General features: G+C 53.2%; 1 protein-coding gene across 5 annotated transcripts in view; it reads right to left on the reverse strand.

The window, feature by feature from the left end:
• Positions 1 to 11,315, reverse strand: part of CTIF (cap binding complex dependent translation initiation factor) — a 146,998-nt gene extending 135,683 nt beyond the window's left edge. For 2 of the 5 annotated variants that reach the window (XM_026795319.2, XM_026795318.2), the window contains exon 1: positions 11,164 to 11,315. In XM_026795319.2, the coding sequence (XP_026651120.2) occupies positions 11,164 to 11,169 (6 nt within the window). In that variant the 5' untranslated portion in view covers positions 11,170 to 11,315. Of the gene's footprint in view, positions 1 to 10,295; positions 10,473 to 11,163 lie in introns of those variants that run through there. The other 3 variants (XM_026795322.2, XM_026795321.2, XM_026795320.2) reach the window with 2 other exon arrangements.
• Positions 11,316 to 14,390: the final 3,075 nt, after the last annotated feature.

Below are 14,390 nucleotides of genomic sequence, written 5' to 3' on the forward strand. Positions count from 1 at the left end.
TACATACAAATAATTTTCCATATTCCTAGGTCATGCAGAAGATGTCATGCACAGTGTTGACCTTCAGCCTCCAAACTCCCCTCATTAACATCCTGACCAATGCTCTCATTTGGTTATGTGCTCTGACCTTCCTTCCAGAACATTGAAAACAGTCACTACAGTTCCCTCTGTACTTTTAATCAAAGCTCACCTCTTTTTTTGTTAAAATAATCGGCTAATCAAACCCATTGCTTCCAAGTTGACATTCCTCCTAATGCTTTAATCAATAGACAGAGATGTTCAGAAGGCAGCTAATATGGCCTAAGGCAGAGCACAGGATGCTGCGAGGACAGGTTCATGATGTGGCTGTACTTCTTAAAAGAGAAGAAAAAAGATGAACACAATCAAGACTAAACCCAAGAGAGGTTAGTGGAATATTTCTAGATGATGACCAACTTTGTCCTTCCCAGAACTACCCTTACCACCACACAAATACTCATTTTTGATGCCAGACTTCCTAGTGTTATAAAGCAAAGCAGTAAGCGATGCATGCTGGAATTCCCTCAGAAGATCAAAATTGCTCTTAGGGTTTGAGTATCTGATTTGGAAACAGAGTGGTAAGATTCTAGATGGCTTGGGAGTTTCATCTCATTTTTATCTGCCCTTCTCCCCTTTAGAAATAAGCAGAGCAATGCTGGCTTCCAGGGTAGAAGAATAATTAACCCAAAACTAATGCACTTGTTTTTTATACAAGGGACACCAGAATGCCTGGTATCACTTAGAGTGGCAGATGATTTATCGGCTCCCTTGCAGAGCAGCAGTGTCTGAAAGCCCTGTGGAGAGCAGAGCAGGCACTGTGTGTCCTCCCTGGTATTTAGCAGCCGTTTCAGCCCTGCCATGAAAGGCAAGCTGGCAGCGGTCCTGCACGGAGCCCGTGTCACCATCCATCCATCACCCACCCCGCCCACCATCACCCAGGCGAGCAGGGCATCCTCCAGCAGGGCCAGCAGCACACCCGAGCCACCTCCCCTCCTGGGAGAGCCCATGACATCACTTTCCATCATTTTTTACCATATGACCAGGCCAGCCCTCGAAATTCCATTTGGCTGATCCTTCCTCCACAGATGCCCGCACGGACAAGGAGTACACAGGAGACCTGGAGCTGCCATGGGTCTGGCAGCACGGCCTGCTCACTGCTTCACTCTGCTCCTGGCACAGGGAAAGGTCCTGCAGAGGGCTCATCCTTCCCCTCTGTGCCCTTCCCTGCCAGAATGAGGTGGGAACGCTCCTGCTGAATGAAGCCAGCGTTAACTGGAGGTGCTCAAGGAAAAACTCAGCAAAGCCAGCAAGGGATGACTCTGCAAATCAGAGTGGGGGGAAAGGCTGAATCACTTCCTCCCCCACAGCCCTAAATAGAGAAGAGCGTAAGGAAAATCATTCTCTGAGCTGACAAAAAAGGAAGAGAATCCCCGGTGTAAAAAAAAAAAAAAAGTTTAAAAAAACAAAAATCAAAGTGCACGTAGTGACAGCAGAAGGGAAAGGGAAAGGGACAGAAGAGGCAGCCTCCTGCTGCAGCTGTAGTGGGAACAACAGCAGAGAGGGGCAGAACACCATCCCTGGCTCCTCTGGGAACTGGAAGCTCACTAATCCCTTGTAACAGCAGCTCCAGCTCCAAGGCAAGCTCATGGACCATGGCTGATGCTGAAAAGCCACTGCAATGCTGGCTCATCCTCTCCAGGTGATGCTGCCAGCTGTGACCTCAGTCCTGATGGGAAACTGTGCTGAGCCTGGCAAGTGTCCAAGGAAGCTTTTGGGGACAGAATTTACCCAACACCTCAGCCTGCAAGGACTCTGTGTGAGCTTGTAGGTCATAACATATGGAGCATCACTATCAGGAGCAGTCACAGTGTAACACCTGAGGAGAGGAGAGGAGAGGAGAGGAGAGGAGAGGAGAGGAGAGGAGAGGAGAGGAGAGGAGAGGAGAGGAGAGGAGAGGAGAGGAGAGGAGAGGAGAGGAGAGGAGAGGAGAGGAGAGGAGAGGAGAGGAGAGGAGAGGAGAGGAGAGGAGAGGAGAGGAGAGGAGAGGAGAGGAGAGGAGAGGAGAGGAGAGGAGAGGAGAGGAGAGGAGAGGAGAGGAGAGGAGAGGAGAGGAGAGGGACCTTAAAAAGTTATCTAGCATCATCCAAACACACCCTCCCTGGCAGCAGCCCTGCAGCCAACTCCTCCTTTCCTGTGATGAAAATTATTTGGTTTATTTCCTTAAATGAATTGTAGTGAATTACTAAGGTAATTTACTTAAGAATTAACCAACCTGCTTGCACCCAGACAGACATTATTTAGGTTTACGACTGATGCAGCCTCTCCTTGCAGACAAGAAAGAATTTACATTTCCCTTTTTTACCCTCTTTCTTACAGCCTGTAAGTTCTTATCTCCAAAATGTGCCCTCCTCTGTCAAATTTGGCTGATATTAGATATTAAAAAAGGTTCTGGAAGAATAGCAAGTGACAGTTAGTCTGAGTGCATAAGCCTCATTTCTGCTCATTGGAAAAAAAAAAAAGCAAGCATAAAAACAGGGGAGAAGCTTCAAAGTGACTGCAGTCGATAAATGAATCTTTCACCCTATGTGACAAAAATATATCTATCAAAAAAAAAACTGAAGCAAGTGCTTTTTCTCAAAATCGATTTTGAGAAAAACAATGTGCGCTCTGCAGATGCTCCAAAATGCAGGACCGGGGGAGGACCAGTGCCCTGAGGTGAATCTTGGCACTAAGAGCACCCTGGCAGGGAGGGATGCTGCGGCTCTGCTGACACTCCACGGGGCTGTGATGTCCTGCCCATGACTGATGCTGCTCTGAGCACCTGCAAAGGCAGGAAAAACACTCATTTGCCTGTGCCTGGCTAGCACAGGGATGGACAGAGCAGGGATGCAGGGAGAGATGGAGAACTCAGCTTCCACCACAAGAGCTTTCCAGAAGTGTGTGTTTCATTGCAGTGCTGCTGTCAGGGTGTGAGAAACTGCTGATCTCAAAAGAAGGGGGGAAAGCTGAGAGAGAAAATTGTCCACCACCTCAGCACAGCCTTCATCCACACCTGGGGCCCCCTCTTCCTTTAGAGACCACTGCAGGCATCACAGCCAGGAACCTGCAAACTTCACCTGGTTCATCTACTTACAAGGATGAAAGGTGCACACGGCAAGAAAAATACAGAAATCATTTCCCAAAGCAACCCCCAAGCCTCCATGTCCTCCTGTAAAACCTCCTGCTGCAAAAATTACTGCTGCAAATTTCACCATCACCAGCCCAGCTTCCTAAGCCAAAGGAAAATAAAAACAAAGACACCTCCAAGGCGATCGTCTGGCTGGGAAGAAACATTCCCTGGATCAACGATATGCCCTGATTTAAGGGAATACAATTCCCGTGGGTTCAGGCATACACTCCTCTCTCCTCGCTGTGCAAAGCAAACACCTTCTTAAACATAAAACATTGTTATTAACCTCCAGCTGACAATCAGAGCACAACCACAACCCTTCCTGCTTCCTTTTCTTCTCCTGCTGAGACACACAACATGGTATTTTTGATGACATGTTATTAAAATGCTCCCTGGCTTCACTGCAGTTGGACACGGCGCCCAGGAGTCCTCTAGCCCCAGGGGATTTGCTTCTGGATGGGTAATACAGGGAAATGCAGCACCCAAAAACAAAGCAGCATTTAGCCTGGAGAAAAGGAGGCTCAGAAGGGACATTCTCACTCTCCAAAATTCCCTGACAGGAGGGTGGTGCAGCCAGGTGGGGGCCAGACACTTCTTCCAGGTTATAAGTGACATGATGGAGGACATGGGCTCAAGCTGCACAAGGGGAAGTTAAATTGGGTATTGGGAAAAAATTATCCACTGAAAGGGTGGTCAGGCACTGGCACGGGCTGCCCAGGGCAGTGGTTGAGTCCCCATTCCCAGAAGTGTTCCAAAAACATGTGGATGTGGCACTTGAGGACACAATTTGGTAGTGAACACGGTGTAATACTGGATTGATGATAGGATTTGGTGCTCTTAGAAGTATTTTCCAACATTAGTGACTTTGATTCCAGGATTTGCAGATGATGATTCCATGATTTCAGATTACTACTTTGGGCTGGCTGGCTGGCCCTAGACTACACCATACACCTGCCAGTGACTGGAGCACACACTTCTATGCAGGATGAAAACATCCTTTAAAATTTACTCCAGGTTAACTCCCGCAAAATCCCTGACTAACAAACACCAAGGAGTGTTTCTGCACACACTGCCATCCTTCAAGGCCATCTGCAGAAGCTGGTTGGCCCCAAAATGACATCCCCATGGACCACATATGAGGAGGAGCAGCTCACAGGCACAGGTGAGCCCCTGCAAAGCTGCCCCAGCCCCAGGCTCACCCAAGGCTGCTCCACCCAAAACCAGTTCCATGTCACCTCAGAAAGCTTTGGCTTCACAAGTGAGGTGCTCAAAGCCGGGGGCAGCCAAGACCCCTGAAACATCTGCAGTGCATTTCTGTTGTAGCTCAAAAGCACTGTGGTAGCACAGACAGACTTGAGAGATTTAATCAAATTATGTGAAAAACTCAGGGTCACAACTGCTTATTTCATGGAAACATGGAATCCCAGAATGGTTTGGGTTGGAAGGAATCTTAAAGACCATCCTGTTGCACCTCCTGCCATGGCAGGGACACCTTGCACTATCCCAGGTTGCTCCATACCCTGTCCAGTCTGGTTTAGGACACTCCCAGGGATCCAGGGGCAGGCACAGCTGCTCTGGGCACCCTGGGCCAGGACCTCAGCACCCTCACTGAGAAGAGTTTTCTCCTAACATCCAACCCAAATCTACCACCTTTCAGCTTAAAGCCATTCCCCCTTGCCCTATCAGTGCTTGACCTGGCAGCAGACCATCCCAACACTAATTTGGGGGTTCATGGGGTGAGATCCCCAATGCATGGAATGGCACAGTTGATGTGAGGGACCCTCCTGTGCCACAGCCTCCCATGCCAACCCAACTGCCCGTGCCCCAGGCCAGCAGCCACCCAACACAACTGGCAACAGCTTGGTTGTGAACACCAGCTTCTCCCAAGGTCCTGGAGAATGCCAGCCAAGCCACACAGCTCCTGCAGGATTTTAGGAGCTCAAAAGCATTTTTCAGAAATAATTATGAACCCTGCTAATTGCAATTGCATTGCAGGTGCCTGGGCAAGAAGCTGGTGGCAGCTGTGTCTCCCAGTAGCTTCTGCTCTGGTGCAGGGCAGGCTCCGGTGGTTGTGAAGCCTCTCCAGGGTGGAACAGCCTGTACTAACCAGTCCCAGAGAGCTGAGCCTGCTCCCAAAGGAGGGAGAAATTGGTTGTTTCTGGGGTTTTTTTTGGGTTTTGTTTGTTTGTTTGTTTTTGGTTTTTTCTTTTTTTTGTGTTAAGACCAATTGCAGCGGGTTGACCTTGGTTGGAATCCAGGCAATCACCAAAGCAAATCTCTCACTCCCCCCCACAGCTGGACAGGGGAGAGAAAATAGAGCAAAAGGGTCATGACTTGAGATAAGGACTGTGAGAGATCCCTCACCAAATCCCATTGTGGGCAAAACAGACTTGAATTTGCAGTATTAATTGAATGTATTAACAACACCATAAGAGCAGGATAATGACAAGTAAAATAAATCTTAAAAACACATTACCCTCACCCCTCCCTCCTTCCCAGCTCTACCTCCTCCCTCGCTGGTGCAGGGAGACAGGAATGAGGGTTATGACCAGCTCAGAACAAGATGTTCCTGCCATTGCTCAGGGAGAGAAGTCAGAGGGAGAGAAGCCAGAGTCCTCACCCTGCTCCAGTGTGGGGACCCTCCCACAGGAGACAGTTCTACATGAACTTCTCCAGTGTGAGTCCATCCCATGGGCAACAATTCTCCATGAACTGCTGCAACGTGGATCCTGGGGTGCAGTCCTTCAGGGACAGGCTGCTCCAGCATGGGTTCCCCCCAGAGCCACAAGTCCTATCAGGACACCTGCCCTAGCATGAGCTCCTGTTTCCACAGATCAGCATATCCCTGCCAGGACCCTGTTCCAGCATGGGCTTCCCAGGGGGTCACAGCCTCTCTCAGGCACCCCCTGCTCTGGCATGGGCTCCTCCAGGGGCTGCAGGTGCATCTCTGCATCCCCACACCCTCCACAAGCTGCAGGGGAATCTCAGCTCGGGTGCCTGGAGCAGCTCCTGCCCCTCCTCCTGGCCTGAGCTTGGTGTCTGCAGAGTTGTTCTCTCACATGTTCTCACCCTACTCCTCTCTGGCCACAGTAACAACTGCCAGTGACTGGCAACAATTTTATTTTCTTCTCAAATCTGTTATCCCAGAGATGTCACAATCATTCCTGATGGGCTTGGCCGTGGGGTCTGTCCTGGAGCTGGCTGGTGTTGGCTCTGCTGGACATGGGGCAAGCTCCTGGCAGCTCCTCACAGAAGCCACCCTGGTAGCTCCCCCCATTATTAAACCTGGCCATGCAAACCCAACAGACCCATTCCAACCACAGGTGAGAAATAAGAAGCTTGTGGGCAGCCATGTGCACCCTCAGGACACCCAGGAACGATGTGACACAGGGGATGGGGACAGCACAGAGCCACCCAGCCCCGCTCTCCATCCCAGGGACAGCCCCACCACATCCATGCTACCCCACCCATATCCCTCCCCATCCCGGTGGGAATGCAGATGTTTTCCAGCACCACCCCACCCCCTGCACGGATGCAGCCAGGCTGGGGAGGGAGATGAAGCTGAGCCAGCTGCCACAGAGGAGACGCCCTCGACAAATGTCTGCACGTTGTGAAATGCACCTGCAGCAGGTTCCTGGCCGACAGGTGTGGCAGGACTGGTCCTGCAGAGATGGCACAGGCACAGGTTTGGCTCTGTCACCACAGGTTCTCCCACCAGCCCAGAAACCAAGTTCTTCTCCTGGACCACAATTGCTGCATGCCTGGGGGACAGGGAGGCTGAGGGGTGTGTGTGCAGGACAGGAGACGGAACAGTGCCTTTCTGGAGTGAGCACAAGGCTGCTCCCAACCATCCTGGGGTGCCTAAAATCTCAGTGCCCCATAGACTGCCTGAAAGGAGACTCCAAGAGCTATCTCAAAGCAGAAAAGTCTCAAATCTATTAATTTTCCATCATAAGTTTTCTGCAATCCATCCATGATAGAGGCATCACCTCCCATTCCTGGCCACTGCTGAGGCACCTCTGCACTTCAGAACGACAATGACAATGCAAAATCCAGCAAGCCAAGAGTGACCATGGCACAGCTCAAGGCAGACGTGAAAGAAACAAAACCTCTCATTTCAGCAGGGAAGCTTAAACGCACCAAAGTTTTAAGAACATCCAATGTTGCTCCCATTTCAGTCTGAACTGAGGGGGGAACATGCTTCTCTCAGGATCACCAGCAAGGCATCTACATTGTAAGTGAATATATATACACATATGCAAGAATGTATGTAAATAAATAAAAATAAAATAGCCAGAGTCTCAAACAAACAGAAGATGACTGTTTGGCTACAGTAGCCCTTCATTTCAGAGGACACAGTAATCTGCTAATTGTCCTCAAGTGGCAGAACTGCCCCTTCTCCCAGGAGTTTCACAACATCCCGAGGCATTTATGGAGATTACTCAACCAGAAGCCTCAACACTTCCAATCTCCTGCTGTCCTTTCCCCAACCTGATCATAGCCCAAACAGAGCAGCAAACTGTTAGCTCTGAAACTTAACAATAGCGTAACATAAATGTCTTAACACTTCTGCCAAAGTGAAAAACAGTGAAATCATTGATGATATTTAATTACTCCATCAGAACATAAAGGAAGAATGTTGAACGTGTCTCAAACAGCTCTTGAAAAAGCTGCCCCAGCATCCACAGAAAACACAGGGTCCTGCTACACTTTTAGCCTCACTCCTCACAAACACAGGACCCCAAAGGTTCAACTGAGCAGCAAGAACATGACATTAAATTAGGTTCAGAAGGGTTTTCTTGTTGCTTTGCAGAGACCTGTGGGCAAAATCTCAATCAGTGACAACTACCACAATTTCAGACCCTTCCTGCTGGGGAAAAACCAAGCAGAAGCAACGATGGCTGCAAGGAGAAATGGGAGAGAGCCACACACAAATTGGTTAAGAAGGGGAAAGTCAATACAGCACAATTTGTCCTCACCAGGAGATCACAGCAGAATGAACTCAATCACCCAGTTCACCTCAACATGAGGTACTCCAGAGGGAAAAAAGAGTATTGTTATCCTCATTCAAAATCAAGTGCTGAAGAAGAGACTTCTGGAGATAAAGCCCAACATCCCACCATCTTCCCTTCCACAGTCTGGATGCAGGGCTAACATCCATCAAGCATGTTTCCATGCTTTGCATTCCATTTTTCATGGCTTTTAAGAACCCTCCAGAGACCATTCCCATGCCATTTGTGGATCAGGCTGGAACAAACCCAGCCAAGCCCCTCAGGTAGATCAGCCCTCTTCCAAATGGCATCACAAAGGCAGAGCTGGAGCTCAGCTCATCTCCACAAATTCTCTCCAGTCTTTCATCCATCCAGATAACCTGAGACAAACTGCTTCCCTGCATCACCTTCACCTGCAGCAGCACCCAACTGCAGCTCCTCTGCTTTAAAAGCAACCTGAGGTCTTATAAATGATGTAAAAAAGAGCACAGCCTGAGCTTCCCAAAACAGCCACTGCTCGTCTGTGCCAAAGATAACACGCTCAGTGCAGGGCAACCACAGCCTACAAATCTTCCCCAAGGCTTGAGGGGATAAAATGCAGCAGCACAAGGTTTTGCTCTTGAACCTTGGGCTCAGCAATGGCAGAGAAAAGCCTTTATGACACTCACAGGGAAAAATAACGTTGGTGGACACAACAGAATGGCTGTTTCCACTCCCTGGAGACAAGGTGTGAATATGTGCTAGTCAAGGTCACGTAAATCATCAGCAGAGTAGGAGGATTCCTCCTCCATCCTGTGTGGGACCCCCCTGCACAATGTGGATGCTCAGATGATGGTCCACCATCAAAAAGCCTTCCTAGGTTTTGTAGAGAAGGGACTATGAAATGATCTGCTCTTATTTTGGCATCTTTGCACTGAAAGACGCAGCCTGGAAGCCCAATCTCTCTTCTGCATCCTCCCATCTCTTCAATTTCTGTTAATGAAGCTGTGATTTTAATCTTCATCCCACACCCACCTGAGTGGTGGAGGAATATCAGGGTGGATTACTGGAGAAGGAATGAATGTGGCACCCATGGGCACGTGGAAATGCCCATTTGAGGGAAGCACACAGGTTCTGGGGCACTGAGAAACAGCACCTGCCCCTTTCCAACCTAATGGCATTGCTGCTCCATCCACCGTGGGATCTCACGGATGAGAATCTCACCCTTTCCAGAGAAGCCTGACCCAGGGAATGGCCCCGGGAGGTGAACCTTGGTCTCATTCTATGGAAAAACCACTCCAAGGACAGAGTTTTGAGGCACGGGGAGGCCAGTGACACCCAACAACTGTGCCCCCAGCGTCCAGCATTTCTGGGGGCAGCTGCAGCAAAAAACATCCCACGGCTGCCGGCTGCTCCACTGCCACAGCATCTGTTGTCCCCTCCTGTCACCCACCACGGCCCCCGAGAGCACGTGCGGCCAGAGTGACTCTGCAGGAAAACGATCACCGTAAAACGACAACAAAACCGGGTCTCTGCCGAGCCCTCCGAGCCCGCTACACCCGCACCCAGCCCGGGGGCCGCTCCTGCGGCGGGGTGGGAGCCGCTCCCAGCCGGGATCATCCCAGGGGAGCGGCGGGGATGCTCGGCGGGCACCTTTGTGCGGCGGTGCCGCTGTGCGGGCTCTGCCGCCGCGGGGCCGCCGATGGCCGCGGCTGCTGCGGCGGGGACACGACGGGCTCCCCGCGCTGCTGCCCACGGGGGGCTCGCCCGGGGCGGGGCTGGGGGGCAGCCCTGCCCTTCTCCGGCCGAACGGAGCGCCCGGGAAGCTTCCAGAGGCGGGGAGCACAACCGAGCCCAGCCCCGGAGCTCTCCGCCGGGAGCGCCGCGTTCCGGGGGGGCCCCACGGCCACGCACGGGCTGTCACCGAGCGGGGGGCACCCCCCCGGGGCGAGGCCGCCGCGACACCGCCAGCACCGAGACGTGCCCAGAAACCGGCTCCATCGGCGGCACGACCCGCACCCCCCCGCGGGGTTCGCGTCTTTCCGAGGGAGACAAAAGCCGGGATGCGCTCCCCCCGCCGCCCCCCTTCGCTCCCCCTCGGCCGGTGCTGTGTCACGTCCCCCCCGGGCCGCGCTTACCGTGCGGGGCCGGGCGCGGTCAGTGCCCCGCTGAGGGGGTCATGGGCGCGGCGCGGGGTTGCGGGGGTCGCGGGGGGCTCCGGGGGCGCCGCCTGGGAGGACGCTCCGGCTCCGGCTCCGGCTCGGCAGAGGGACGGGCCGGGGCGGCGGGCAGTGACGCGCCGCGCTCCGCCCGCGGCCCGCGCCGGCCCTGACGGGAGATGTAGTCCGGGGCTGCGGCCTGCCCGCCGCGGGGGGGCCGCACGGCGGGGATCGGATGGGGACACCCCGAGTGCCGCAGCCCCGAGCCTCTGACGGGAACCTCCCGGACCCCGCAACCTCGGGATCCGGCAGGGACCCCCGGACCCTCCCACGCCGGGGATCTGACAGGGACCTCCCGCCTCTTGCACCGCCGGGGCTCCGAGGGAGACTCCCCCATCCCGCAAGCCGGGCTTTGACAGGAACCGCCCGGACTCCACAATCCCGAAAAGTTGCAGGGATCTAGGAGTCCCGCACCCCGCGGATCTGACAGGGACTCCCTCGATCCCGGACTCCTGAGTCTGACAGGGAGCCCCCGCACCCCTCACCCCGCGGGGATCGGGTGGTCCCGCACCCCGGGCCCTCACAGAGATTCCCGCATCCACCCCTTCGGGGCCTGACAGGGACCTCCGGATCCCACAATCCCGGGATGTGACCAGAGACCCCCGTGTCCTGCACGCCGGGGATCTGGCAGGGAACCCCCAGATGCCCGAACCCTGGGACCCTCAGCCAGCGAGTCCCCAACCCTGCGGGGCTGGTGAGAGACCAGCCGGGCTCAGAGCAGCCTTTGGGGCGGTGTTAACCCACCCAAGACAGCGCCAGGGGCAAACACCGACTCGTGTGTCCTCACCTGCATCCATCGGGGTTCAGTTCAGAGCTGCAATCATCTCCTCACGACAAAGCAGCATCCAGCTGGGCTTCAAGGAGATGGGGGTTAAACTGGGCTGAAGAGAAAGAGACTGCAAGGGTTTCACAGAATCACAGAATGCTGTGGGTGGGAAGGACCTTAAGATCATCCAGTCCCACCCCCTGCTATGGGCAGGGACACCTTCCACTGTCCCAGGCTGCTCCAAGAACCATCCAGCCTGGCCTGGGACTCTCCCAGGGATCCAGGGGCAGCCACAGCTGCTCTGGGCACCCTGGGCCTGGGCCAGGGCCTGCCCACCCTCCCAGCCAGCAATTCCTCATTCCCAATGGGCCAAAATCTGTCCCTGCCCTCTGGCCCTGGGAGCCATTGCCTGGCTGCTGTCCCTGCCTGCCTTGTCCCCAGGGGCTGTGCAGCTCTCCTGGAGCCCCTGCAGGCCCTGGCAGGGGCTCTCAGGTGTCCCTGGAGCTTCTCTGGTGCAGCTGAGCAGCCCCAGCTGTGCCAGGCTGGCTCCAGAGCAGAGGGGCTCCAGCCCTGGCAGCAGCTCCGTGGCCTCCTCTGCACTGGCTGCAGCAGCTCCAGCTCCTTGTGCTGTTGGAGCCAGGGCTGGGGCAGCTCTGCAGGTGGGCTCTCACCTGAGCCCAGGGGCACAGGGGCAGGATCCCCCTGCCCTGCTGCCCACGCTGGGGCTTACCCATGGCAGGGGGTTCAGGCTGGGGCATAGGGCAGGCCCAGCTCTCACCCACAGCTCCTTCTCCCTTCTCCCAGGGCTGCTCCCTCAATCCATTGTCCAGCCAGTCTGTGTTTATGCCTGGGATTACTCTAACCATCATGGAGGACCTTGCGTTTGGACATGTTGAATTTCATGAGGTTTGCACGGGCCCATTTCTCAAGCTTGCCAAAGTCCTTGTGCATGGCAGATAATCCAAGTGTTTCTATTTCTATATAAACACAAAAAATTCTGGGACAAGAAATGTGAAAACCAGAATTTAAGCACCTTTTAAACGTCTCTCTAGTCCACTGGATCCCTTCAACCCAGGTGCTCAAAGCCACTCAGAAATGTTCCTACAAGCAATTTAAATCACTTTCTGCTTACCACACCAGGCTCTCGAAAAGACTCACCCAACAATCATTCCCCTTTTCTTGTGGTCTGGGTTGTATTCAAGAGGTTAACTATTTCTAACCATGGATTCTTTGTTGCTCCCTGTCTGGTTCTACTGTCACACTCGTCTGGATAAATGGATCGCGTTAACGAACATCAACACAAGGACTGCATCCATAAATTCACCAGAATTGCTGGCCTCTGAAGAAACCTTAATTCTACTTTGACAGCAAAATCGGATTCCAAAGATCTCTCTCCCTGCTGTGCTTTATTTTGGGCCTTATCGTTTGCTGGGCAGGTTGTCATGACAACCTGATATTCACCGGAGGGTGGCTGTAATTGGGAGAGCACATTGTTAATTTAGCTCCAGATTCTTTTTATTTTGTTGTATTTTAAGCAAAGGGGGACTGCCTAGATTTTCATATTTTTATCTATGATCATACTATGGTTTAATTATTAATCTGAGTGCCAATAGCATCTCTCCAGTGACGGCTGAGCTGCAGAGCTCACCAGGGCAGAAAACGGCTCTGCCCACATCCTTTTTTCCCAGCTCATCTCCTCACACAGCCTGCCCACATTCCCCTGCAGCCCTCAAGCCCCTAAACCAAGAGTCCCCAGGCCCAGGATTTCACAGGGATGCTCCTGCTGTATAGGGGAGAAAAAAAAAAGTGTGACCTATTCTTGTGTTAATGCTATTTTTTTGGAATTCCGGTGTCAGCTTTAACCTGAAAACAATTCCTCTCAGATAGTTATTTAGAGCAACTCGCTCTCTGCAGAGAACACCAGCCCATAATATTAACATGTGAACACACTGGCATGTGGAAATCCAGCTCCTGGATGGGAACAGCAGATCCTGGCTCCACATGCTGGGACCTCTTTGTGCACCCCACAGCAGGTTCTGACCCCAAATACTGGGACATCTTCTTGCACCCCATGGCAGGTCCTGGCCCACGTGCTGGGACATCTTCTTGCACCCCACTCCTGCCCCAACAGGCTTAGGGACATCACAAAATGTCACAGAATGCCACCAAGCATCCATCGCCTGAATCCTTGCTGGAAGCTGGAAGGTGTCAGGACTGGCGACTCTGGATCAGGACACACGACTTCCAGCCTGAGATTCTTGGGAAATGACCCATCCTGCAGGGCACAGTGTGTGTGTAGGAGTGTGAGAAGGAGCTGGGTTTGTTTTCCCAGGGGATGTGGGGGATGTGGAGAGGTGACACCAGGGTGGCAGCAGGGTGGCAGCAGGGTGGCTAAAGGCAAGCCCACAGCGGGGTGGGTGCCAGACTCCGGCGCAGTGCCGCGTCTGTCGCGCTCCCACCTCGCGTGGGCTGGAGGCTCCCTGGCCACGCTGCTCATGGCGTTCATCATCCACGTGTCCCAGCAGGAAGAAGGGGCAGCTTTCCGGTGACTGAGGACTTTTCTCCAGGAGCTGGCGCAGCTCCAGGTCCAAAGAGCAAAGTGGAGCTGCCGAGCCCGTCCCCATGCGGGAGCAGCCCTGCTCCCCTCAGCCCCTCTGAGCTGCTCATCCCGACCTCCTCCTTTCATCCCTGCTTCTGGATTAATCCTGTCACAGCCCAGGAAGAAGTTGGGAAAGGAAGAGGATTTCTGCTTAAAAGGAAAAAGAAAGGAGAGGAGTTGTAAAAGCTGGGGATGGAGGAGGGAATAGAAACATCCTTCTTTCAAGGAAAAGATGCTGTGGCTGCTGTTCTGGGTACCATATGCCAGGTAATAACACGAGATGACTCAGTGTTTGGGAAATTAAATTGGCTCTTTATTAAAAGCATGCATTTAGGGAGGTAGTGAGGTGTCAGGGGAGTCCCTGCATTGCCTTAGCAGAGGGAATTCAGGCAGGCTGTCTCACTCCTTACGCTGCCGAGCTCGGAGTTCACAAGGTGCTGGGACACAAATCCAGCCTCAGCATCCTCTCAGGGCTGCTCCCAGGGAAGCACTGAGCATCTCTGGGAAGATGTTAGGAGCCCGTCTGAAGCTCTCTCCTACCTCATTCAGTGGAAGCTGTTGGGTCTCTGCCAGTGGGAAGCGCTCCAGCCTCAAGACTTTTGTCCCAGGAAAATAGCAAGAGGCGGAAAGAGCAGCTGGGGACACGGAG

Source organism: Zonotrichia albicollis, chromosome Z, assembly GCF_047830755.1.
Source record: "Zonotrichia albicollis isolate bZonAlb1 chromosome Z, bZonAlb1.hap1, whole genome shotgun sequence".
Lineage (NCBI taxonomy): Eukaryota > Metazoa > Chordata > Aves > Passeriformes > Passerellidae > Zonotrichia > Zonotrichia albicollis.